Here is a 25,981-nt window from a genome sequence, read left to right as displayed (position 1 = left end):
TCTGTAACACAAGCTTTCCAGGAAAGTTCGTGATTGGGATCGTGCACACGATCACTATGTGATCGGTACGATCTCCGATCTTTACAAATCGGGATCTCCCATCCCTATCTAAGAGTTACATCTTCGTTAATTTGAATCTCCCATTACTAGCACCAGTTCTCTGGAATGTGCTACAATAAATAATCTGATTGATTGTCACAATGTGGCTGCAGGATAATGAGGGACAGGGGGCTACTATACTGTCCCTCACGCTAGGGGACCCTAAACTGTTTCTAACCTCTTGATTACCCCTGAATATGGAGATGCCTGAGTCCCATGCCTTACTATTCTTCTGACTAGATCTAATCTGTTATCCCCCAGGGAAGGAAGGGGCAGGAATAGAATGAAAACAAATATTAACACAGACAGACAGGACACATTGCAAACTCACAGAAATAAACAGTGAGAGAGTAAGGAGAAAAGCAAGAGCAGAAAGGCAGCAACAAAAACACAACAAGGGTTAAAACCACAACAGCTCACAGCAATAATACAAAACAACCACCCATAAGTCTGGATCTCAACACCTCACCAGACCAGTATAGGTAACCAATACCTGGCATTAATGAAATAGTCCAGCCAGCATATACAGAAAGGGAGTGATAGATACTTTCTCCTCTACAGCATGTGATCAAAGACATTAACAAGCAGCCCAGCAGAGAATAACTCTTGCTAGCCTGCCCAAGCCTGTAGTTTAAAGCCTGTGTCTCCCTGCACTGCTCACAGACATCACAGCAGTTAACATGCAGAAATCTATCATTTCCACAGATCCTGACGCCGCCATGACAGTTGGCAAAACCTGCAAAAATCTCCTTGTAACATTGATCCACAACATAGACAATTTCAAAGAAATTCTTTTTCAAAGACTAACATAAAATAGTTAGAGACAGATACCGGATATTTAACGGGATTGTCCGAGACTATAACGTTGATGGCCTAACCTTAAGCTTTGTAACCAAAGCAAGTAGCAGGGTCTTGCAGATAAACATTAGTACTCCAATTCATCAATACCGGCAATGGACACTGACAAATGACACCAGGGACTGGAGTGAGATTTCTGGCATAGGGAACGCTGCAGTTTGTTATGAATTAGAGAAGCGGTGGCATCACACCCTTCTTCTGGCCAAGCTCTGCCCATTTTGGCAAAGCTGGTTAAAATTGGCATGAACACGCGGACGCGCACACACACACACACGCACACACACACACACACACACGCACACACACACACACCGACCCACCTACCCACCCACCAGCCTTTGGTCACATGACGTTATGTCAAAAAGGTCCTTAAGCAGTCCTATAATTGGCATATAAACACTGGGGCCGCTAGGAGAATGGGGGTTCTTGTCCAGTTTGCTCTCCCTTTCCCCTAATGCCAGTCCTGCATGCCAGCCTGTCTTCTGGTCAGTTCATTTAGACTCCTGCAATTAAGATACCTTTGGTTACATCATGTCACATGACTTTGAAGCCAACAAAGGTCCTTAAACAATAAACCTCAGAATACAACTGATGGGGACCCTAAGGCTATGTGCGCACGTTGCGTAAATACATGCAGTTACGCTGTAACTGCATGCGTCCAGCGTCCCCTGCACAGTCCATGGAGATTGTGCAGGGGTCGTGCGCACGTGGCGTTTTAGAGCGCAGCGCTTCGGCTGCTGCCGAAGCGCTGCGTTCTAAGAAGTGACATGTCACTTCTTCCGTGCGCTTTGCCGGCAGCTTCTGCTCTGTCTATGGCAGGAGCTGCAGGCAGAGCGCATGGAATCGGCTTTTTTTTTTTTCACTACGGACATTTCTGCAGCGATTTAAAGCGCACATGTGCTCTTCAGATCGCTGCAGAAATTTCTGCAGTGACTGTACGCAACGTGCGCACATAGCCTAAGAGAGTGGATTTCCTAAGAAATTGCACAGCTTGACTCTCCCAACGCTGGCCCTGACTGTAACTAGGTCTTATTTTTTGGAGTAGGGCTTATATTTCAAGTATTCTCTTAAAATCCCATAAAATCATGCTAGGTCTTATTTTCGGTGCAGGTCGTATTTTCGGGGAAACCGGGTATTCATGAACCCTCTGCAGGTCTTTGAGTTGCCCTCATAACAACATAGAGAAGGGACTAGAAACAAACAGCAGAAGAAGCAGAAGCAAAGAAAATACAGCTGAAAAAACAAAGCAGAAAGTCTAAAAATGTAAACACAAAATTAGTGCAGAAAGTGCATGAGTAGATATCTCTTACTGGATAGAGCTGGAGGAAACACATCCTGAGGAACATCGGGGTCTTCTTGTTTACAGTCCTGTGGGAGAAGAGGACGGGGACATCTCTCTGGTGTTGTCCTCTTACTGGATAGAACTGGAGGAGACACATACAGGGACTGAATTCATTCCTTACATACAGATAATTATAGGCCATGTGTATTTAGTCCTGTCTATTACCTGGTGATGTGAGGGGCTGGGGAACCGCCATCATGACGTCCTTGTACAGCTCTTTGTGTCCTTCTAAATACTCCCACTCCTCCATGGAGAAATAGACGGTGACGTCCTGACACCTTATAGGAACCTGACACATACAATGATAGCGTCACCCCCGATCCCTTCATAGCGTTACTGTATAATGTCCCAGCATTCCCAGCAGTGTCACCTCTCCAGTCAGCAGCTCAATCATCTTGTAGGTGAGTTCTAGGATCTTCTGGTCATTGATGTCCTCATGTATCGGGGGGTGAGGTGGATGCCCCGTGATTGGGCTCAGGGGTCTTCCCCATCCCTCAGACACAGGGGCCTGACAGCGCTCACTAGAGGTCTTCTTCACTACTGTGTAATCCTGGTTATGGAGAGACACAGTAATAAATCTCACTACAGACATTTCCAGAGTCCTCACCTCTCCAGTTCTGTCCATCTGTTATTCCCATAGATAAGAATGATGTAATGTGACGTCATCAGAATCTCTCACCTCTCCAGTAAGCCGGAAGAGGATCTCTAGGGTGAGGTGTAATATCCTCTCCGCCATCTTGTCCCTGTCCATATCCATCCTTGATGGGTCAATCAGGAGAATTCTCTTATATAGAAGATCTCCACTGAGAGGATCCAATATTGTAGGGACCTGAATGGGGAGAAGATGACAATGTAACATCATAAAAAATCCGCTGTAATAATACAATTACTGGAGATAACCGTTCACTAGATAGGGATGATTGACGCACTGCCATGAGGAGTCTAGACTAACTCTGCTGACTCATTACAGTGAATGGAGCCTTTGAGGGTTTCTTCTGAATCATGTCATTTGAAGAATTACATGTAGACCTGTCATGCTAATAGGTTGAGGAGAAGGGACGTAGCCTCACTGCGCCCTGAACCAGGCTTACCCGGAGGGGCATGATTAAGTGCCTACTCAGTCATCACCAGAGCCTCTGTAATTGGACTTTGCTGACAGTAGGCACCAGTTATCATAGTATCATAGTATCATAGTTTTTAAGGTTGAAGGGAGACTCTAAGTCCATCTAGTTCAACCCGTAGCCTAACATGTTGATCCAGAGGAAGGCAAAAAAAACCCCAATGTGGCAAACAAGTTCCAATGGGGAAAAAAATTCCTTCCTGACTCCACATCCGGCAATCAGACTAGTTCCCTGGATCAATACCCTGTCATAAAATCTAATATACATAACTGGTAATATTAAATTTTTCAAGAAAGGCGTCCAGGCTCTGCTTAAATGTTAGTAGTGAATCACTCATTACAACATCATGCGGCAGAGAGTTCCATAGTCTCACTGCTCGTACAGTAAAGAATCCTCGTCTGTGATTATGATTAAACCTTCTTTCTTCAAGACGTAGCGGATGCCCCCATGTTCCAGTCGCAGGCCTAGGTGTAAAAAGATCTTTGGAAAGGTCTCTGTACTGTCCCCTCATATATTTATACATTGTGATTAGATCCCCCCTAAGCCTTCGTTTTTCCAAACTAAATAACCCCAAGTTTAATAACCTGTCTTGGTATTGCAGCCCACCCATTCCTCTAATAATCTTGGTCGCTCTTCTCTGCACCCTCTCCAGTTCAGCTATGTCCTTCTTATATATCGGTGACCAGAATTGTACACAGTATTCTAAGTGCGGTCGCACTAGTGACTTGTACAGAGGTAGAACTATATTTTTTTCATGAACACTTCTACCTCTTTTAATACATCCCATTATTTTATTAGCCCTGGCAGCAGCTGCCTGACACTGTCCACTAAAGTGAAGTTTACCATCCACCCATACACCCAAGTCTTTTTCTGTGTCTGTTTTACCCAGTGTTCTACAATTAAGTACATAGTCATAAATGTTATTTCCTCTACCCAAGTGCATGACCTTACATTTATCTACATTAAACTTCAATTGCCACTTCTCAGCCCAATCCTCCAATTTACATAAATCTCCCTGTAATATAAAATTATCCTCCTCTGTATTGATTACCCTGCAGAGTTTAGTATCATCTGCAAATATTGAAATTCTACTCCGCAAGCCCCCAACAAGGTCATTTATAAATATGTTGAAAAGAAGCGGGCCCAATACTGACCCCTGTGGTACCCCACTATGAACTGAGACCCAGTCCGAGTACGTACCATTAATAACCACCCTTTGTTTCCTATCACTGAGCCAGTTTTTAACCCAGTTACACATATTTTCCCCTATCCCCATTATTCTCATTTTATGTACCAACCTTTTGTGTGGCACCGTATCAAAAGCTTTTGAAAAGTCCATATACACAACATCCACTGCATTTCCCTGGTCCAGACTTGAACTTACCTCTTCATAGAAGCCGATCAAATTAGTTTGACAGGATCGATCCCTCATAAACCCATGTTGATACTCTGTCATAAGGTTATTTTTCTTGAGATACTCCAGTATAGCATCTCTCAAGAAACCCTCAAGGATTTTACCAACCGTAGAGGTTAAACTTACCGGCCTATAATTTCCCGGCTCAGTTTTTGTCCCCTTTTTGAATATTGGCACCACATTTGCTATGCGCCAGTCTTGCGGTACCGACCCTGTTATTAAGGAATCTGAGAAGATTAAAAATAATGGTCTATCTATCACAGAACTCAATTCCTGTAGTACTCTGGGGTGTATGCCATCCGGGCCCGGAGATTTGTCAACCTTAGTGATTTCGAGGCGGCGGCGTACTTCCTGCTGGGTTAAGCAGGTAATATTCAAGGGTGAATTTATGGTACCACTGGTCATGTCATCTGCCATGGCATTTTCTTGTATAAAAACCGTAGAAAAAAAGTCATTCAGCAGGTTGGCTTTACCCTCATCCCCTTCCACCATTTCACCAAGACTATTTTTAAGGGGGCCAACACTATCGCTTTTCAGTTTTTTACTGTTTATGTAGTTAAAGAATATTTTAGGATTATTTTTACTTTCTCTCGCAATGAGTCTCTCTGTCTCAAACTTAGCTAACTTAATTTGCTTTTTACATATTTTATTTAATTTTCTATAATTATATAATGCCTCATCACTACCTACCCTCTTTAATTCTTTTAAGGCTTTCTGTTTTTCTTTTATTGCTTCCCTTACAGCTCTATTTAGCCATAGGGGTTTCCTTCTATTTCTAGCATGTTTGTTCCCATAGGGTATATTTTCTGCACAAGCCCTATTCAGGATGCTCATAAAAGTCTCCCATTTGCTTTGTGTACTTTTATTACTTAGTACATCATCCCAGTTTATTGCACTAAGATCATCTCTCAACCGTTTAAAATTTGCTTTCCTGAAGTTTAGTGTCCTTGTAGCCCCTCTACTAGACATCTTACTAAAGAATACATGAAAACTTATTATTTTGTGATCACTATTCCCCAAGTAACCCCCAACTTGTATATTTGATATGCGGTCTGGCCTATTGGTTAGTACAAGGTCAAGTAGTGCTCCCCCTCTTGTGGGGTCCTGTACCATTTGTGAAAGGTAATTATCTTTCATTGTTATCAAAAATCTATTTCCTTTGCTGGAACTGCAAGTTTCTGTTCCCCAATTTATATCAGGATAGTTAAAGTCCCCCATAATAATTACCTCTCCGAGACTCGCTGCTTTATCAATTTGCTTTATGAGGAGATTCTCTACCTCTTCCATAATATTTGGTGTCTTATAACACACCCCTATCAGTATTTTATTATTCATTCTCCCCCCCCCTTATTTCCACCCATAGGGACTCTACATTCTCAGTACCCTCACATATGTTGTCACGCAGGATGGGTTTTAAGGATGATTTTACATATAGACACACACCTCCCCCTCGCTTATTTGTACGGTCATTCCTGAATAGGCTATAACCCTGTAAATTAACAGCCCAGTCATAGCTCTCATCCAGCCATGTCTCTGATATCCCCACTATATCATAATTTTCTTCCAACAATATTAATTCTAATTCCTCCACCTTATTTGTGAGGCTTCGGGCATTAGTGTACATGCACGTTACGTATGACTCTGTACCTGTATTCCTGCTTACTGTATTAACTGTCCTAACCCTTCCCCCCGTACCACCCCCAATTTCATTACTTGTGCCCTGGTCACTATCTGCACTACATTCTCCTTCTATAAAGTGAATACCCTCGCCCCCCATTCCTAGTTTAAACACTCCTCCAACCTTCTAGCCATTTTCTGCCCCAGCAGAGCTGCACCTTCCCCATTAAGATGCAGCCCATCCCTAGCATAGAATCTGTAGCCAACTGAAAAGTCGGCCCAATTCTCCAGGAACCCAAAACCCTCTTTCCTACACCAATTCCTGAGCCACCTGTTAACCTCCCTGATCTCTCTTTGCCTCTCTGGTGTGGCTCGTGGCACAGGTAGTATTTCCGAAAATACCACCTTTGAGGTCCATGCTTTAAGCTTACAACCTAATTCCCTGAAATCATCTTTAAGGACCTTCCACCTACCTCTAACTTTGTCATTTGTGCCAATGTGTACAATGACCGCTGGGTCCTCCCCAGCCCCTCCCAGTAATCTGTCAACCCGATGAGTGATGTGCCGAACTCGAGCGCCAGGAAGACAACACACTGTTCGGCGATCCCTGTCTTTGTGACAGATTGCCCTATCTGTCCCCCTAATAATTGAGTCCCCCACTACCAGTACCTGTCTTGCCTGCCCTGCACTCCTATTCCCCCCCTTACTGGAGCAGACACTCCTCTGGCGTTCAGAGGTCATGCCTTGCTGCAGCAATGCTACCCCTGTAATGACATCCCCCTCATCTGCCAAGTTTGCAAACCTATTGGGGTGTGTCAGTTCAGGACTAGCCTTCCTAGCACTTTTCCCTTTACCCCCCTTTCTAACTGTCACCCAGCTACCTACCTCACCGTCCTGCCGCTCCCTACTACGATCCTCCCCCACATCTGACCCAGCAAGCTGCTGCTCAGTGAGCAGCAAACTCCTTTCCTCATTGCTAATGCATCTCAGAGTTGCCAGCTGCTCATTTAGATCCAGTATCTGGGCTTCCAAATGTGCAACTTGCTCACATCTCGAACAACAGTATGCACCCTCGAACGGCTTTTCAAGGACTGCATACATGAGACAAGATGTACACTGGATCGCATTAGCAATAGTGGAGCACATTTTCTAATGGGGATAGCACTAAACAAATGTTAAGTAATTAAACAACTAAATACAAACAATTCTACTCACACTTACTTTTGCTCACACTTTGCTCACTCACGCTCACAATGAAGAAGACAGGCTAAAATTCGCGCGCCGCTAGGCGCGCAGTTTTCAGAAGTCTTCCTTCCGGCTGTAACGGCCAAAACCCGGTTCTCCTTGAGCTCGCGGTGACTCTTCACTTATCCCAGAAGGCACTGGGAATATGCAAATTATCCTCGCAAGACTCCTTCCCTGGCTTTATCAATGTGTTCCACCAACAGGCTGTGTATCATGAGAAAGATGGGGTGGGAACCACTGCCTCTAGAGAAGAACAGGAAGGATAAACCTTGTCACTTACTCTGAGCAACCCTGAGCTCCCCGATGTCCCAAGACAGGTTCTTTCACGTCGTGCAACAATCACGTGTCTTACCTAACCAACAACCGTGTCTAGTGAGCAGGGCAGGAGGAACACTAGTCCTCCTTTATGATAATGACACAAAAGGAAAACAACAGACAAAGGAAAAAGAAACTGCATTCCCAAATAACAAGTGGTAAAAGGGGGGGATGCAAGGGGGTGAATCCTGGCCAGAGATGTGAGAAGCAGCTAAGAAGAGAGCTCCTGGAACTGCCGATTATCCTGACCTCCCTTGGGCCGTGGCGAGGACAAAAATCATCCGTGCAGCAACCAGAGACCACCCTGAACTTACTGCACAGCTTGGACGGAGGTTACATGGCTGGGGGGACGAGCAGGAGGCAGAAGGAGGCGGCAACAGGAATGGAAGGTACTGCACAAAATGGTAGTGGGACACAGACACCAGCCTCCAAAGCAGCTAGAGCTGCAGCAACTCATGCAGCTGAAAAACTATCTGAGTATGCCAGGGGCACAGAATGCAGGGCTCCCACGGTGCACAGGGATGAAAGAGTTAAACTGGGGAGCTCCAGGCAGCACAGCCCTCACAATGCAGTGGAGGAGGAAGGAGGAAATAGTGCAGACTCATTATTACAGCAAGGCTTGCAGGACAAGCTGGAGCTCCCTGCATCCATGCATAATAAATGTCCACATGAGCCTGCCACAACTTTGCAGGGTGCTGAGCCCACTCTGAAAGACGTGCTTGCAGCTATAGCTCAAAATAGGGAACAGATAGCTTCTTACCTGAAAGACGTCCCCTTGCCCTCAATTTCAGATGAGGACAGGGTATACCTAAACAGTCCACTCACACTGGAAGAGTTGCATTTAGCGGTATCCTCCATGCCCAATAATAAGTCACCGGGTTCAGATGGGATCCCCACAGAGATATACAAAAAGTTTGGAGACATCCTGCTCCCCCAGCTGCTGTCGACCTTCCAGCAAGCAGCCAAAAATGGCTCCTTGCCCCAGTCAATGCGAGAAGCAGTGATAGTTGTCATACCTAAACCTGGCAAGGATCCCCTCATCCCTGACTCTTATAGACCTACCGTGTTTCCCCGATAGTAAGACACCCCCGATAGTAAGACGTCGTGGGGGTTTTGGGGGGGGGTCGGCTAATGTAAGACGTTCCCCCGAAAGTAAGACATAGTAAACGAAAAGCGATATTTATTTTTTTTTTTTCTCCTTTACAGTACCGGCAGCCGACTATTGTCAACGATCAGCTGATCGCTCCCAATAGCCGGCGGCCGAGCGCTCTCACATGCCGGCGGCCGAGCGCTCAGCTGAGCGCCCTGACATGCACGGCGGCCGAGCGCTCAGCCGAGCGCCCTGACATGCCGGCGGCCGAGCGCCCAGCTGAGCGCCCTGACATGCACGGCGGCCGAGCGCTCAGCCGAGCGCCCTGACATGCCGGCGGCCGAGCGCCCAGCTGAGAGCCGTCACATGCCGGCGGTCGGGCTCCCAGCCGAGCGCCCTGACATGCCGGCGGCCGAGCGCCCAGCTGAGCGCCCTGACATGCCGGCGGCCGAGCGCTCAGCCGAGCGCCCTGATATGCCGGCGGCCGAGCGCTCAGCCGAGCGCCCTGACATGCCGGCGGCCGAGTGCTCAGCTGAGCGCCCTGACATGCCGGCGGCCGAGTGCTCAGCTGAGCGCCCTGACATGCCGGCGGCCGAGCGCTCAGCCGAGCGCCCTGACATGCCGGCGGCCGAGCGCTCAGCCGAGCGCCCTGACATGCCGGCGGTCGGGCGCCCAGCCGAGCGCCCTGACATGCCGGCGGTCGGGCGCCCAGCCGAGCGCCCTGACATGCCGGCGGCCGAGCGCTCAGCCGAGCGCCCTGACATGCCGGTGGCCGAGCGCTCAGCCGAGCGCCCTGACATGCCGGCGGCCGAGTGCTCAGCCGAGCGCCCTGACATGCCGGCGGCCGAGCGCTCAGCTGAGCGCCCTGACATGCCGGCGGCCGAGCGCCCAGCTGAGAGCCGTCACATGCCGGTGGTCGGGCTCCCAGCCGAGCGCCCTGACATGCCGGCGGCCGAGCGCTCAGCCGAGCGCCCTGACATGCCAGCGGCCAAGCGCTCAGCTGAGCGCCCTGACATGCCGGCGGCCGAGCGCCCAGCTGAGAGCCGTCACATGCCGGCGGTCGGGCACCCAGCCGAGCGCCCTGACATGCCGGCGGCCGAGCGCTCAGCTGAGCGCCCTGACATGCCGGCGGCCGAGCGCCCAGCTGAGAGCCGTCACATGCCGGTGGTCGGGCTCCCAGCCGAGCGCCCTGACATGCCGGCGGCCGAGCGCTCAGCCGAGCGCCCTGACATGCCAGCGGCCAAGCGCTCAGCTGAGCGCCCTGACATGCCGGCGGCCGAGCGCCCAGCTGAGAGCCGTCACATGCCGGCGGTCGGGCACCCAGCCGAGCGCCCTGACATGCCGGCGGCCGAACGCTCAGCCGAGCGCCCTGACATGCCGGCGGCCGAGCGCTCAGCTGAGAGCTGTCACATGCCGGCGGTCGGGCGCCCAGCTGAGCGCCCTGACATGCCGGCGGCCGAGCGCTCAGCCGAGCGCCCTGACATGCCGGCGGCCGAGCGCTCAGCCGAGCGCCCTGACATGCCGGCGGCCGAGCGCTCAGCCGAGCGCCCTGACATGCCGGCGGCCGAGCGCTCAGCCGAGCGCCCTGACATGCCGGCGGCCGAGCGCTCAGCCGAGCGCCCTGACATGCCGGCGGCCGAGTGCTCAGCCGAGCGCCCTGACATGCCGGCGGCCGAGCGCTCAGCCGAGCGCCTTGACATGCCGGCGGCCGAGTGCTCAGCCGAGCGCCCTGACCTGCCGGCGGCCGAGCGCTCAGCCGAGCGCCCTGACATGCTGGCGGCCAAGCGCCCAGCTGAGAGCCGTCACATGCCGGTGGTCGGGCACCCAGCCGAGCGCCCTGACATGTCGGCGGCCGAGCGCTCAGCTGAGCGCCCTGACATGCCAGCGGCCGAGCGCTCAGCTGAGCGCCCTGACATGCCGGCGGCCGAGCGCCCAGCTGAGAGCCGTCACATGCCGGCGGTCGGGCACCCAGCCGAGCGCCCTGACATGCCAGCGGCCGAGCGCTCAGCCGAGTGCCCTGACATGCCGGCGGCTGAGCGCCCAGCTGAGCGCCCTGACATGCCGGCGGCCGAGCGCTCAGCTGAGAGCTGTCACATGCCGGCGGTCGGGCGCTCAGCCGAACGCTCGGCCACCGAGAAATGTTGCAGTAATGTTGTCCGTGGTCCATCAGGACCACGGACAACATACAAAAACACGCAGCCTCAGTGCCCTCATGTGCAGCAAGCGCAGCAAGTCCCCATACGGTACATTGCATGGAGACTTGCTGCGATTGCTGTGGGATTTTTTTTCCAATATAAGACATACCCCGAAAGTAAGACATAGTGGGACTTTTGGGGGTAAAAAGAATGTAAGACACTGTCTTACTTTCGGGGAAACACGGTATCTCTCGGTTACCTACAGATATCAAAATAATAGCTAAAGTACTAGCTTCCAGACTTAATAAGGTTATACTTTCACTAATCCATTCGGACCAGTCGGGTTTCATGCTTTCCAGATCAATGGCAGTGAATATACGACGGTTACACCTCAACTTACAATTGCCAGTTGATAACTCAGGGGATAGAGTAATTTGCTCCCTAGACGCCACTAAGGCTTTTGACTCTATTGAGTGGGAGCTTCTCTGGGCAGTACTTGACAGATTTGGACTGGGGAGGGACTTTATTTTCTGGGTAAGACTTCTATATAATAACCCTACTGCTAGGATCAAAGTTAATGGATGCCTTACTTCTCCTTTCCACCTAGGTAGCGGCACCCGCCAGGGATGCCCGCTATCGCCCTTACTATTTGCTCTGGCCGTTGAGCCTATGGCGGCAATGGTTAGATCCAATCCAGAAATAACAGGGTTCAGGAGGGGTGGTCAGGAGGAAAAAATAGCGTTGTACGCAGATGATACACTCCTTTTTCTGGCCAATGCAACATCATCACTGCCAAGAGCAATGGGGGTTATACAAGAATTTGGGAAGTACTCAGGTCTATCAATGAACTGGGAAAAGTCTGTATTACTTCCGGTGGATGGAATCACAAACTCACTTAACTACGTACACTTGGGCCTCCAGGTTGTTGCCCAGTTTAAATATTTGGGGATAATAGTCACCACTCGTGTTGAGGATTATGAGAATCTCAACCTAACCCCTATTCTGTCGAAATTTAAGGATGAGAAGGAAGTCTGGTCTCGCCTGCCCTTCTCAGCAGTTGGCCGCACTAACTTGATCAAAATGATCTGGATGCCCCAACTATTATACAAGCTACACAACTCTCCACAATGGATCCCACAAAGATTTTTCCATAAGGTAAATGCATTATTCCGGGAATTGATCTGGAGCGGAAAGATGCCGCGCATTAGGCTCGAGACCCTGCAGAGGGATAAAAGTAGTGGAGGTCTGGCGGTACCCAATCCATGGGTTTACTATTTGGCGGCTCAGCTTCAGCACATTAGGGGATGGGAGGACCCTGGAGGTGGGGGGGGGGGATCACAGTATATGATTCTACAAAAATATTTTCACTCCACTAGTCTATACGAGGTTCTTGAGGCAGGAGGCTTCGGAGCTGCTGCTAATAGTTGCCCAACCCTACTACTAATCCAAAAACTTTGGGATAAAACTAAAAAACTACAAGACATTCAGGGAATTTCACAATACACCTCTATATGGAAAACTCCATGGTTACCTAACTTGCATCATTTAGAGGGGTTTGGGAGCTGGGCTTTGAGAGGGATAAATAGATTCACCCATATTGTGGAGGGGGGGGAAACTCAGAGGCTTCCCTCAGTTGCAAGCGGAGTTTGGGATCCAGAATTTGGAGTTTTATAAGTACTTGCAACTGAGACATGCCTATCAGGCAGAAATCTCTATTACGGACAGAGCATTGGAGCAGAACAAAGTCATGCAACGCATAGCAACCTCTAGAGGCTCAGCGGCAGTGATCTCTCGTTTATATTGGGAGCTGTTATATTTGGTCCACCGGAACTTTCCAGTAAACGCAAAAGAAAAATGGGAACGAGCTATAGGACCTATTCAGGACAACCAATGGGTAGAAATTTTAGAAAGAATTCCTAGTCTATCATTGGGGGAGGCATACAGACTGTCACACCTGTACGTTATTCACCAAGTATATCGCACTCCTAGATTCCTGTTTGATATCGGAGTCAGAACTGACCCCTTCTGCCCGCGATGCAAAATATGTTCCGGAGATCTATTACATATGATGTGGTCGTGTCCTGATATTGAACATTACTGGAGGGAGGTGACAGAGATAATCGATAGAGTATATACGATAGAGACGAGCTCAACTCCCTTTGTATGTATTCTGGGATACATGGAGGATTTACCTTTGAAGGAGGAGGGCAAAGTGGCCGTATCTAGACTATTATATATTACCAGGAAACTAATCGCTCAACACTGGATCTCGGACCACAGTCCTACAATATCTGAATATGTCAAAAAAGTTAATTGGGTGATAAATGTGGAGAAAAGTATATACCGGAAAAGAAATGGCGTCATCAAATTTGAAAAAATATGGGCACGATGGATAGACGGGTCAGGGTTGGCTTCGAGGGAACTGATTAGGTTTAGATTGGGCTTACTCTAAATTGATAACAAGGGGCAAAGGGTGAGAAATTTCTGCAGAACTTATCTATAATGATGACGGAGGTTTGGGGAGAAGAGAGAGCATGGGAACAGGTTAGATTCTTCATCAAAAATGACATTCAAATGTGTACAATGCCAAACAAAGCAAAAACTCAAAGAAAAACAAAAGTCTAATTGGATTAATTGATAAATGTAATAATGGTACTTAAGAACTTTTGTCTAGGAATGTGTGGAGCTGCAGATTTAACATTATCTCTCCTTTCTACAAGACTGTTTAATGTTTGTTGGGGAGGGGAGGGTTGGGAGGGGGGTAGCGGCTGGGTAGCCTCCAATGTTTATTTGGTTGTAACTTGTAAAACTTTAATAAAACCATTTAATTTAAAAAAAACAATTTACAAGACCATTTACAGCTTCCTACATTACAGAACTGCAATGTATCCGTAACACAATGTCTGCTGTATGGTGGAGCTGGTGGGAATCTGATGGTTTGTGCAGACACAGACCTAAATGGACGAGTCTCCTCCGATTTACAGAAGGCACTAGAGGATGCTGGGATTATTCTCACACGCAGATTCAGTCATTGAGAAAGAAAAATCCCCATCTGCACCGCCACATCCACTGAAAGTACATTAGTGTGAACGAGAACTTTAAGGAGGTAATGTAGATCCAAAGTAGTATGCAGAGTTTCACTAGTATGGCAAAAACAAAAAGATTTAAAATGAGTAAGAAACAAAAAAGTGCTCCTGTTTTGCCCCTTACTGGCTTCTGTAGCCCTCAGCGAGTGACGTCACCCAGCTCTCCCTTGTACGCGGTCACTGGAAGTAGTTTTCCGTCCGGAACTCTCCTCCGCGTGTACCGTGTTTCACCACCCATATTAGAGCGCCCACTGCTCCCATCAGATCCACGGTGTCTCTAAGCACACTTCTAAGGAAAATCTGTTCCTGTGTATCCAGCGCTTACACCGCTGACCACCACTGCAAGGCAAGTGACTATACCGGCTTCTCCTGCACCAGGCAGATCTTTAGTCATTTTGTTAAATCTGGAACTAGCCAGACTACCTTTGTATATTTGTATATTTACAGCCTGTTAATCCTCCTTTGGACACCACATCTAATCCAATCTGGGCATTACATATTTGGACACCCCAATCAGACAGCCCCTATATGCCAGGCATTAGGATCACTGTACTATCCTATCTTGTAACAGTATTACCTAATCTTAACCTCCCCCATTCACTGATTTTATTCCCTTAAGGCCCAGTCACACACAACGACTTACCAGCGATCCCGAAAACGATGCGACCTGATAGGGATCGCTGGTAAGTCGCTGGGAGGTTGCTGGTGAGATGTCACACAGTCAGACCTTACCAGCAATGCTGGAACAATACAGGTTGCAGTAGCGACCTGTATAACGATCTCAGCAGTCACTGTGACCCTGTCACACAGTGTCAAACACAGCGATGTGTGCTGCCCAGCAGGACATCGCCTTTGAAGAAAATGGCCTGGACCATTCTGCAACGACTAGAGATCTCACAGCAGGGGCCTGATCGCTGGTAGATGTCACACATAACGAGATCGCTAACGGGATGCGTCACAGAAACCGTGACTCAGCTGCGATCTCGCTAGCGATCTCGTTATGTGTGATGGTACCTTTAGGCAAGATTCAGCCATACACCCTTGTTGCCCTTTCAGAGTCCACTATCTAGGGAACTACAAACCCTATCTCCATCTGGGAACCCAAAAAGCCAAGTTTATATCTATGACCCCACTGTAATCCATTACCCCCTCCCCCTCTCCCCCCCCACTTTTTTGTTTCATACTGTGAGGAAAGAGTTAACCTTTTTCACTGACTTAGAAAAATAATAGAAATTCATTCTCCCTGGCAAGACCAAACCAGACTTATTTGCGTAATAAACTGTGAGACCAACTTCAAGGACATAGAATGTTTTGACTTAGAAATGACTGACAAACATCTTGTTATGGGAATAAGAACGCAACAGTTTATTATGGGAGCATAAGTCATTATGTTAATTTCTTTTGCTGGGAATATGTAATTCACGCCTTTAATGAATATGTATGCTGCATAGTTACGCCCTAATCAAATCTGTATAACCTTGTAATGTAAACAAAATAATACAGTTTCTTTTTGGGAGCCGCACGTCTCCTAGCCTTTAGGTGTATAACGGTGTCTGCCTGTTTTCATTGAAGGCTAAAGGGAGGGCAGGGGGGGGTCACCGGTACCCTCTCTGCATTCGGACATCGCTGGCAACAGCTGTGACCGTTAGGTCAACCTAACAATACTCATTTTAAATCTTTTTGTTTTTGCCATACTAGTGAAACTCTGCCTACTACTTTGGCTCTACATTACCTCCTTAAAGATCACTCAATTAACCTCCAAAACTGCAGGTATCCAAAATATTTTTAGTATTTATATATTTATACATATTTTATCCAATTCCCTTCTCACTGTGTTTTCTTTATTAGCGCAGCAGTCATATACATAATCCCGTTTTGTATTTTTACCCTGACAGGTTCACACGGACCCTATCCACTGCTTGCAGCTTTCAAAATTGTGAGACTAGCTATCTTCTCAATAAACCTCATTTATTTCAGAGTTGATAGAGTTGATACAGCCCCCTTTCATCTTTTTCCGTGAGCACTAGTGTTTTGTTTTAGGGTACTGTCACACTTTAGTGACGCTCCAGCGATCCAACCAGCGATATGACCTGGTCAGGATCGCTGGTGCGTCGCTACATGGTCGCTGGTGAGCTGTCAATCAGGCAGATCTCACCAGCGACCAGTGACCAGCCCCCAGCCAGCAGCGACGCGTGGAAGCGATGATGCGCTTGGTAACTAAGGTAAATATCGGGTAACCAAGCGCTTGGTTACCCGATATTTACCTCTGTTACCAGCGCACACTGCTTAGCGCTGGCTCCCTGCACTCCTAGCCAGAGTACACATCGGGTTAATAAGCAAACCGCTGTGCTTATTTACCCGATCTGTACTCCAGCTACGTGTGCAGAGAGCAGGGAGCCGGCACTGGCAGCCTGAGAGCGGCGGACGCTAGTAACGAAGGTAAATATCAGGTAACCAAGAAAGGGCTTCCCTTGGTTACCCGATATTTACCTTGGTTACAGCTTACCGCAGGCTGCCAGACGCCGGCTCCCTGCTCCCTACACATTCAGATCGTTGCTCTCTTGCTGTCACACACAGCGATGTGTGCTTCACAGCGGGAGAGCAACGTCTAAAAAATGAACCAGCACTGTGTGTAAGGAGCAGCGATCTCACAGCAGGGGCCAGATCGCTGCTCAGTGTCACACACAGCGATATCGCTAATGAGGTCACTGGTGCGTCACAAAAACCGTGACTCAGCAGCGATCTCGCTATGTGAGAAGTACCCCTTAAACTGAACGAGAACTAAAAGGAATCAAAGCTCCTATATCTCCTAATCCTGCAATCTCCACCGCTCTCATTACACAAGCATAACACATATAATACTGGAGGATAAAATAAGACTCAGCACAAGACCTTCACAGCCGTCTACACATCATAGGGGGATTTCATGGCACCTTCTCTCCATCTACCTGATGATCCTGAGAAACATCCGGATCTTCTTGTTTATAGTCCTGTGGGAGAAGAGGACGGGGACATCTCTCTGGTGTTGTCCTCTTACTGGATAGAACTGGAGGAGACACATACAGGGACTGAATTCATTCCTTACATACAGATAATTATATGCCGTGTGTATTTAGTCCTGTCTATTACCTGGTGATGTGAGGGGCTTGGGAACCTCCATCATGACGTCCTTGTACAGATCTTTGTGTCCTTCTAAATACTCCCACTCCTCCATGGAGAAATAGACGGTGACGTCCTGACACCTTATAGGAACCTGACACATATAATGATACCGTCACCCCCGATCCCTTCATAGCGTTACTGTATAATGTCCCAGCATTCCCAGCAGTGTCACCTCTCCAGTCAGCAGCTCAATCATCTTGTAGGTGAGTTCTAGGATCTTCTGGTCATTGATGTCCTCATGTATCGGTGGGTGAGGTGGAGGCCCCGTGATTGGGCTCAGGGGTCTTCCCCATCCCTCAGACACAGGGGCCTGACAGCGCTCACTAGAGGTCTTCTTCACTACTGTGTAATCCTGGTTATGGAGAGACACAGTAATAAATCTCACTACAGACATTTCCAGAGTCCTCACCTCTCCAGTTCTGTCCATCCGTTATTCCCATAGATAAGAATGATGTAATGTGACGTCATCAGAATCTCTCACCTCTCCAGTAAGCCGGAAGAGGATCTCTAGGGTGAGGTGTAATATCCTCTCCGCCATCTTGTCCCTGTCCATATCCATCCTTCACGGGGCAATCAGGAGAATTCTCTTCTATAGAATAAGACCACTGAGAGGATCCGATATTATAAGGACCTGAATGGGAAGGAGATGAGCCGATATGTAACATTAATCGAGATAATAATGAAGGGACGATATTATTTCCAATGTATGTAAAGCGCTTAATAGCGCTATATAAATGAATAAAATTATTATTATTATCATCATCATTTGGGCAGTAGAAAAAATTTCAACATGAAATGAAGTTGCACCTAAAATGGTATCAATGAAAACGTCGGCTCATCAAGCAAAAAACAAGTCGTCACTCCGATGTCGGAAAATGGAGACACAACAAACCGATTTTTTTTTTTTTTTTTTAGAAAACTCTGATTTTTATTTACTACTAGAGATGAGTGAACCTGGAGGTCAGTACAAACTCAGACTTCTCCAAGATAGCAAAGTTCAGGTTTGGGTTCGGGAGCTTCACGTATGGAAACCACTCTCATGTGATCAGGTGTATTGTGCACCAAGAAATAAAACTGAAAAGACCCCTGTTAGTGATCTGTTTATGGCTGCATGTGGGCGGAGACCTAAACTGCCAATCAGTGACTTCAAATAAAGTGCAGGTCAAGTCCAGAACCGATCTTTACAAATGTTCAGCTGGACCATGGGAAGCCGAACGTCCACGGGTCCGCTCATCTCTAGTCACCACTGAGATAATAGGAAATGTCTGATATTGCCGTAATCACACTGACCTGGAGAATCACGCTGACCGCTCACTTCCAGCACATCGGGAATGGAGTAAAAACAATGGTGGAATTGCTTTTTTTCACCATTTCACAGCACTTTGAATTTTTACTTAATTTCCAGTAAATTTTATGGTAAAATTAAAACCCATGAGTCGTTTAAAAAAAAAACCCAAAAACCAACTATTCTTTATACGGCAATGTGGGTGGTAAAATAAAAGAGCAGCACAGCTACACACAATCATGTATCAACGGAGAGGAAATCCATCCATCTCTAGATAAGGCACAGACGGTTTATTACTGCCTCTGCCTTCTCGGTCACTGTATACACAGTTCTGCGGTGTAATGCAGCGGGAATGTGAGGGACCTGACAGCGACACAGATCTCTGTGTGACAGGCTATGCACCAACGGTAGTTGCCAACTGTAATTGTTTGGGGTCTGGTGAGTGCAAGTATTTTTTTGGGGGGGATATTTGCTTTCTTTTGGTGGGGTCTGCTTTCTTTGATAAAACTTCTGCTGTATTCTTTAACTTTTTTAGATGTTTGGACAATTCATTATGGAACCACAACCAAGGTGTATTTTTGGAATACGGCTTATATTTTAAGTATACTCAAAAAAAGCCCCCAAAAATCCTACTAGGGCTTATTTTCAGGGTACGTCTTATTTTCGAGGAAACAGGGTAGAAAGCGCTGACGGTGCCTCCTCCCCCATATACAGAGGATATGGTCACCGCTGAGACATTATATCAGCCCCAGTTACAAGGGAAGGAAGATGAAAATAAAAATAAACTGAACTGACCCCCCCCGCCCCTCCCAAATGTGTGACATATAGGAAAATACCACTGTCATTCCAAATCTCTATTAGCCCCAACCAGGTAAAAAACAGCCATATATACAAAATAAGAAGTGTTACTAAATAGCTATGAAATATGTAACTGTGATCATAGATATATATTGAGACGGCGTCCAGCTTTCAGTCATAGGGGTGGCACCGATGAGGTTTTAGTCACTGTGCAGTATACCGCACTCTCAGCACTGACTGACAGCAGGTTCCAATGCTGAGCGGCTGTCAGTCAGTGCGGGGGGTGGGGTATATATGTGCTAAAAACAGACATTTCCCTTATTTTCTAAGTGGTATCGCTCGACATCAGACACAATGCTGAAGTTGGTTTCTTATTCATCCAGTTTCTTATTCGAGGCTGAAGTTGTTGGTTTTTTTTTTTAGTTTTTTTTACAGGTTTAACAACAAACATAAAAAAAAATCACAATAATAAAATACAATACGACTTCCGGTTCCTGTCCTGGCTGAGGTGGAAGCTTAGAGGAGAAGCTCCTGCCACCCCTCACAGAAACCGACTAAAAACAGACCCCCCCGGACGAGCCACCAAACAGAGAGCAGCACAGGAGGTTACCTAAAGCAGACAGCTATGGAACGGTACCTCCTGAGAAGTGCTGGGAGCGGTGAGGCAGCCTGGAGAAGCTTTGATATGGACAGGGGAGAAGATAAGATAATGGCGCCGAGCCTGATGGGGGAGGAGCCTGAACGCATGGTGCGAGACACAGAAAAGCAAACACAGAGCTGGAAGGGGAGAGATAAGGGAGATATGAGCGAGGAGACAGGAGATAAGGAAGATATGAGCGAGGAGTCACAGGAGGACACAGCAGGAGAGAGGTGGATGCAGGGGACTGATGACAGTGGATGGCAATGGGAGGATGAAGGGGTTATGGAGGCAGAGGGGAGAGAAGATGCAGACAAAGCAGGGCAGCTCAGAGACACAGCAGTGTTGGAGGATGAAACTGACAAACAGCACAGGGAGATTAATCCCACTCAGACTCACAGGAAGTCAAATGCAAGAATTCATAGTACCCCTTCCAAAGGAAACAAAAAGCAGCCTACTACACCAACATCACAAGCCTGCAAGCTATTGGGGGATGGAGGTGGTGGCCCAGTCCAGACAAAGAGAACTAAGAAAACAGCACCACCTGCAGGCCAAGACAAGTACACACAAAAGCTTAATGTGGACTATAAAAAACTGGCTGAAGAAGTGACATCACACTTGTCAAAAGAGGTTAAAGTGGCTATTGAGGCAGCCATACAAACATCATTAGCTAATATGCAAAAACAGATAAATGCCCATGCCTCTAGACTGGCAGAATCAGAGCAGAGAATATCTGACTCCGAGGAGACAATACTGGCTATGCAAGCACAAATAGCAGCTCTAGCAAAATCTAATGAATACTTGAAGGATAAAGCGGACGATTTGGAAAACAGATCGAGACGAAACAACCTACGTATAGTCGGGTTGCCAGAGTCTGTGTCGATTGGACAGTTGGATAATATATGCGAGTTGGAGCTACCGCAGCCCCTGGGCATAAAGGCGAAATTCAGAGTTGAAAGAGCCCACAGAGTGGGTCCACTGAGACACCAGGAGGCGAATAAGGGAGAGGGCCAAAACTCAAACAAGAATACCCCGATAAGAGCCAGGCAGGTGATTGTCAAGTACCTTGATTATAAGCATAAGGAAGAAATATTGAGGGCCTTTAGAGAACGAAAGCGTCCACTACAATATCAAGGCAACAGACTGCTAATTTTTGGGGATTATTCAGCGGAAGTATCCAGAAGGAGAAAAGAATTTACCAAAATTTGCTCATTTCTGTACAACAAAAAAGTAAAGTGCCAGCTATTATACCCTGCTACACTGAAAGTTAGAAACCCCAATGGCTCGTTTGTATACTACAAGGACTACAAAGAAGCAGAAAACATTCTCATGGCAGAGCTCAACAAGACTAGGTCAGAAAGGCAAGAAAAAGGAGCTAGTGGAGAAGGGAATAATAGAAGAGGATCCCCCACAAGCTCAGGAAGAGATGTGGGACGTCTTGGGGGACAAAAGCAAGTCGAGACCAGGGAGGAAAGGAGGCCAAGCCCAGGTCGACAGCATAATTCTCGCCTGGAACACAGGAATCAACCCTTGGAGAGAAACCATGATACCTGAACTGGAACTCGCTCATTGTTTTTCCTTTTTTTGCCTGTTTTTTTTTTTCTCTTCCCAAACAGGGAGAGGCGTTGAGGAGGATGCATTACGGAGAGAGGGTTGGGGAGGTGAGAGGAGGAGGGGGAAGGGAGAAAAGAGAGGAAAACATCCCAAAGTCTGGGTCCTCTTCCCCCCCTCTCTTTTTTTTTTTTTTTTTTGTTCTTCTTCTTTCTTTCTCCATCTTCTCTCCCCTTGGTCTTTTTTTCTTTTTCTCCTTTGTCCAGGAACATCATCCAAATTCAAATGAAGTGGGCCTGTTCTGGGCGGTCTGATGGCTACCTGGAGTCAGAGATAAGTAGGACTGGAGAATCTTGCTGAGGTTTTGACATACTGTGCTAATTTTTGCATAATTTTCAAAGGCTTATTCAAGTTAGTCCGGGGATAGAACATATATTTTTTGGGGGGTGATTAGGGAGCTACATATTTTGGCTAGGAATAGGGGAGCTCACCAACGTGGCGGGAAGCGCCGTGGATTTCTCGGAAGGGAAAATATGTTTTACAGTTACATGCTTTTTGTTGTATTTGTTATATTTGCAAGGTGGGGAAAGGGAGTGTCGATTTTGTGGTACCAACTGTGATTCTAGTGTCGAACATTTCGTCTTCCTTGATGCAGGGGCCCATAGGGGAGGGAGTAGTAAAAATAGAATACACAGGTAAACATGATACAGATAACTACGTGGAATGTTAAAGGGCTGAGATCACCTAACAAACGAGCAATGATATTGAGACATCTGAAAAGACTAAAGACAGACATTGCCTTATTACAGGAAACCCACTTGGGGGGGGGAGGACTTTTTCCGCATGAAGAAACATTGGGTGGGCACCGTTTACGGGGCAGCGGCACAAGGTAGAAAAGCGGGCACTATGATTCTAATAAATAAACAATTCAGTCATGAGGTAGTGGCACATGAGGCAGACGACCATGGAAGGTGGCAGCACTTAACAATCGTTAGTCCAGCGGGTAAACTCAGTATTTATAATGTCTATGGCCCAAATTCACAACAAATCACATTTCATGATGACATAAAGGCCACCATATTAGCAGATGGGGAGGCTAACATTATAGTGGGAGGCGATTTTAACACCGTCCCAGACTCAGCTGAAGATAGGAGGAGGGGCGAGGAGGGGACAGCTAATGTGGGCAGGAGTTTAGACAATAGGGATGTAACATTAGAAGACGTAGGACTGAAAGACATCTGGAGACTAACTCACCCACATGACAGAGAGTATACACACTTCTCTCACCCTCATGATAGCTGGTCACGTATTGATCAGTTCTGGATCTCGCAAGACTTACTGAGTGGAACGCAAGATTGTGTGATAGAGAATATGGTGATCTCTGATCATAGTCCGGTGAGATTGGGCATTAGAGAGAAATTCAGGAGAGGTACAGATATCATATGGAGATTCCCATCGTTCCTTCTCAGGCAAGATAATTTCCATAAGGTGCTACAGGAGTGGTGGGGAGAATTCGCAGAGGACAATAAGGAACATAAAGAGTCCCCAGTGATATTTTGGGAAACGGCAAAAGCGGTCCTAAGGGGCCGTCTGGTGGGGTACGCAGCCATGATCAAACGGAAAACCAATGAGAATTATAATTTCCATAGTGAAGCAGTACGGGTAGCATATACAAATTATGTGACAAATAGATCTCCCATGACAAAAGGCAGATGGCTGGAGGCAAAAGAGGGATTTGACGAATGGGCCAAAAAAAAGGAACAACTATTCTGGTCGCACAAGGAGGTTGACTTACATAGGTTTGGCAACAAGGCGGGAAGGATGTTGGCCAATCTGGCAAGGGGCAGCAGAAAGATGACAGTGATCTCTAAACTGAAAACAAAGGGGGGAGAGGTGACTACGGATCCTAAGGACATTAATAAACTGTTGGGAGATTACTATAGAAAACTATATGGGTCAGGGAATAACGACATGACTGATGAGGCAGAGTGGCTAAGACAAGCCCAAATGCCTAGCTTGACGGAGGAAGATTTGAGTGCCTTAAACGCAGATATCACAGTAGAGGAGGTGACGAGAACAATTGGGGAGCTTAACACCAACAAGGCACCGGGACCTGACGGTTTCAATAGTGAATTCTATAAGGCTCTGAAGGATCTGATCTCGCCGGATCTAACCTCAGTCTTTAATGCTTTCCTGGGAGGGGCGGAAATACCCAAAAATTCCAACATAGCATATATTAAATTACTCCCCAAGGGAACCAAGGACCTGGATGATCCCTCTAGTTATAGACCTATATCGCTCATAAATCAGGATTTAAAAATTATGTCCAAGATCATGGCTAATAGACTGGCCGAGATCTTACCTAGGATCATTACGAATCAGCAGGTGGGGTTTATTAAGGGGAGAAATGCCGTTACCAATATCCGAAAGACAATTCTAGTGGTAGACGCGGTTAGACTGGATCTCACTGAGGGAGGGGCTAGACCTGCCCTAGTTACACTTGACGCAGAAAAAGCGTTTGATAATGTAAATTGGGGGTGGTTAGACAGGGTAATGGAGGCCATAGGGATTGTAGGCAAGATGAGACTTTACATTAGAAACCTTTATGCCAACTCGGGAGCTAGGGTACACACTCCGGGCTTTCTATCAGACGTGTTCCCTTTGATGAAGGGAACAAGACAGGGCTGCCCATTATCTCCTCTTTTATTCAACCTGGCAATCGAGCCGTTGTCAAGAATACTACAGGGACAAAACAGCTTTAAAGGAATCAAGATAAGGGGTTCAGAAGTAAAGACAGCGCTTTTTGCTGATGACATCATACTTTATATGGGGGACCCCGGTGCGGATTTGCCACAGACTCTTGCCTTGATTGAAAAATTTGGCTCATTCTCCGGTTTCAAACTGAACAAAAAAAAATGCGAGATCATGTTCCTAAAGGGGCATCATGGGACAATGGGGGGACAAATAAGGGATGGCTGTCTATGTGGAATTCCTATAGCACAATCTTCAATTAAATACCTGGGAGTGCATATAGGAAGATCGGTGGAAACAATCTATAACTTGAATTATGGACCGCTAATCAGGAAAATTATAGTTCAATTAAAGGGATGGAAAGGTCTGCCACTTCCATTACTGGCAAGATGTCACCTGATAAAAATGATGAGCTTTCCTAGGCTGCTGTATCCCTTCCAGACAATCCCGCTATTGCTAAAACTAAAAGATGTGAATAAGCTCAACTCCGCGTATACAGAATTTCTGTGGAGGGGAAGGAAACCCAGAATAAAGCTGCGTACGCTGATGAAGTCAGCAGAGGAGGGAGGTCTAAACTTTCCAGATGTCCAAGGGTATAATCTTGTACGTATCATGAGGCATGTAATTGATTGGGTGAGAGGAACGAGTAGGCACTCAGATCATGCGATGGAAACTAAATATGCGTCACCGTGGGATCTGACGTCCATTCTGCACTCCCCACTATCTAGGGTTGAAGGGCACATAAGGAACTCAATTATATTCCGAGACACCATGCTAACATGGAAGTCGGTAAGGAAAACACTGGGGCTCTCATGGAAAGTGTCCAAGTACTTGAACCCCTGGGCATTCCCAAATTTTCCCCTGGGACGAGAAAACAAGCTATTTACTAGATGGAAAGAGAGGGGAGTCAGGAGAATGGTAGATGTTATGAATGTGGAGGACAGGAGGTGGATGACAGGTCGGGAAGTGTTGGATAAGTACAACCTTAATAGCTCACATGTCATCCAGTATGAACAATTGAAACATGGAATAATAGGAGACCTTGGTGTGGTTGGAAGAGAGCTGAACAGAAGTTCGATTGATGAGTTACTGGAATGTGATATAACAAGTATAAATGTCTCTAAAATTTATCGATCGCTAAGGGGGGTGCTTATCTCACGGGAGGATAGTCGGACTTTAAAAGCGTGGGGGAAACAATTGGGAAGGGAAGAAGTGGTGGATGATATACTGAGAGGATGGGTACAAGTGCGGAAACATATTACCAATGAGAGATGGAGACACACTCAATTCAGAATTCTACATAGGGCCATTATAGGTTTCAACATACCAGGTAGGGATAGGTGGTGTCCTAAGTGTCAAAAAGAAAAAACGGATATGCTGCATGGGCTATGGGAATGTGAGACAATCGCTAGGTTCTGGAACCAAGTCAGACTATTTGCCCAGTCAACATGGGGAATTTTCAGCAAACTAGACTT

The 25,981-nt window shown here is 47.0% G+C and overlaps 1 protein-coding gene across 1 annotated transcript in view; it reads right to left on the bottom strand.

Moving 5' to 3' along the window:
* The window catches only part of LOC142259205 (uncharacterized), a 73,644-nt gene that overhangs the window by 29,201 nt on the left and 18,462 nt on the right, over positions 1 to 25,981 (bottom strand). The window contains exons 2-7 of the mRNA XM_075331698.1: positions 17,452 to 17,575; positions 17,271 to 17,368; positions 2,979 to 3,128; positions 2,670 to 2,849; positions 2,465 to 2,588; positions 2,268 to 2,381 (exon numbers count right to left, since the gene is read on the bottom strand). Of these exons, the coding sequence (XP_075187813.1) occupies positions 2,268 to 2,381; positions 2,465 to 2,588; positions 2,670 to 2,849; positions 2,979 to 3,128; positions 17,271 to 17,368; positions 17,452 to 17,575 (790 nt within the window). The remainder of the gene's footprint in view (positions 1 to 2,267; positions 2,382 to 2,464; positions 2,589 to 2,669; positions 2,850 to 2,978; positions 3,129 to 17,270; positions 17,369 to 17,451; positions 17,576 to 25,981) is intronic.

This window comes from Anomaloglossus baeobatrachus, assembly GCF_048569485.1.
Source record: "Anomaloglossus baeobatrachus isolate aAnoBae1 chromosome 5 unlocalized genomic scaffold, aAnoBae1.hap1 SUPER_5_unloc_30, whole genome shotgun sequence".
Taxonomy (NCBI): Eukaryota; Metazoa; Chordata; class Amphibia; order Anura; family Aromobatidae; genus Anomaloglossus; species Anomaloglossus baeobatrachus.
This window is presented reverse-complemented; position numbering and strand designations above follow the sequence as displayed.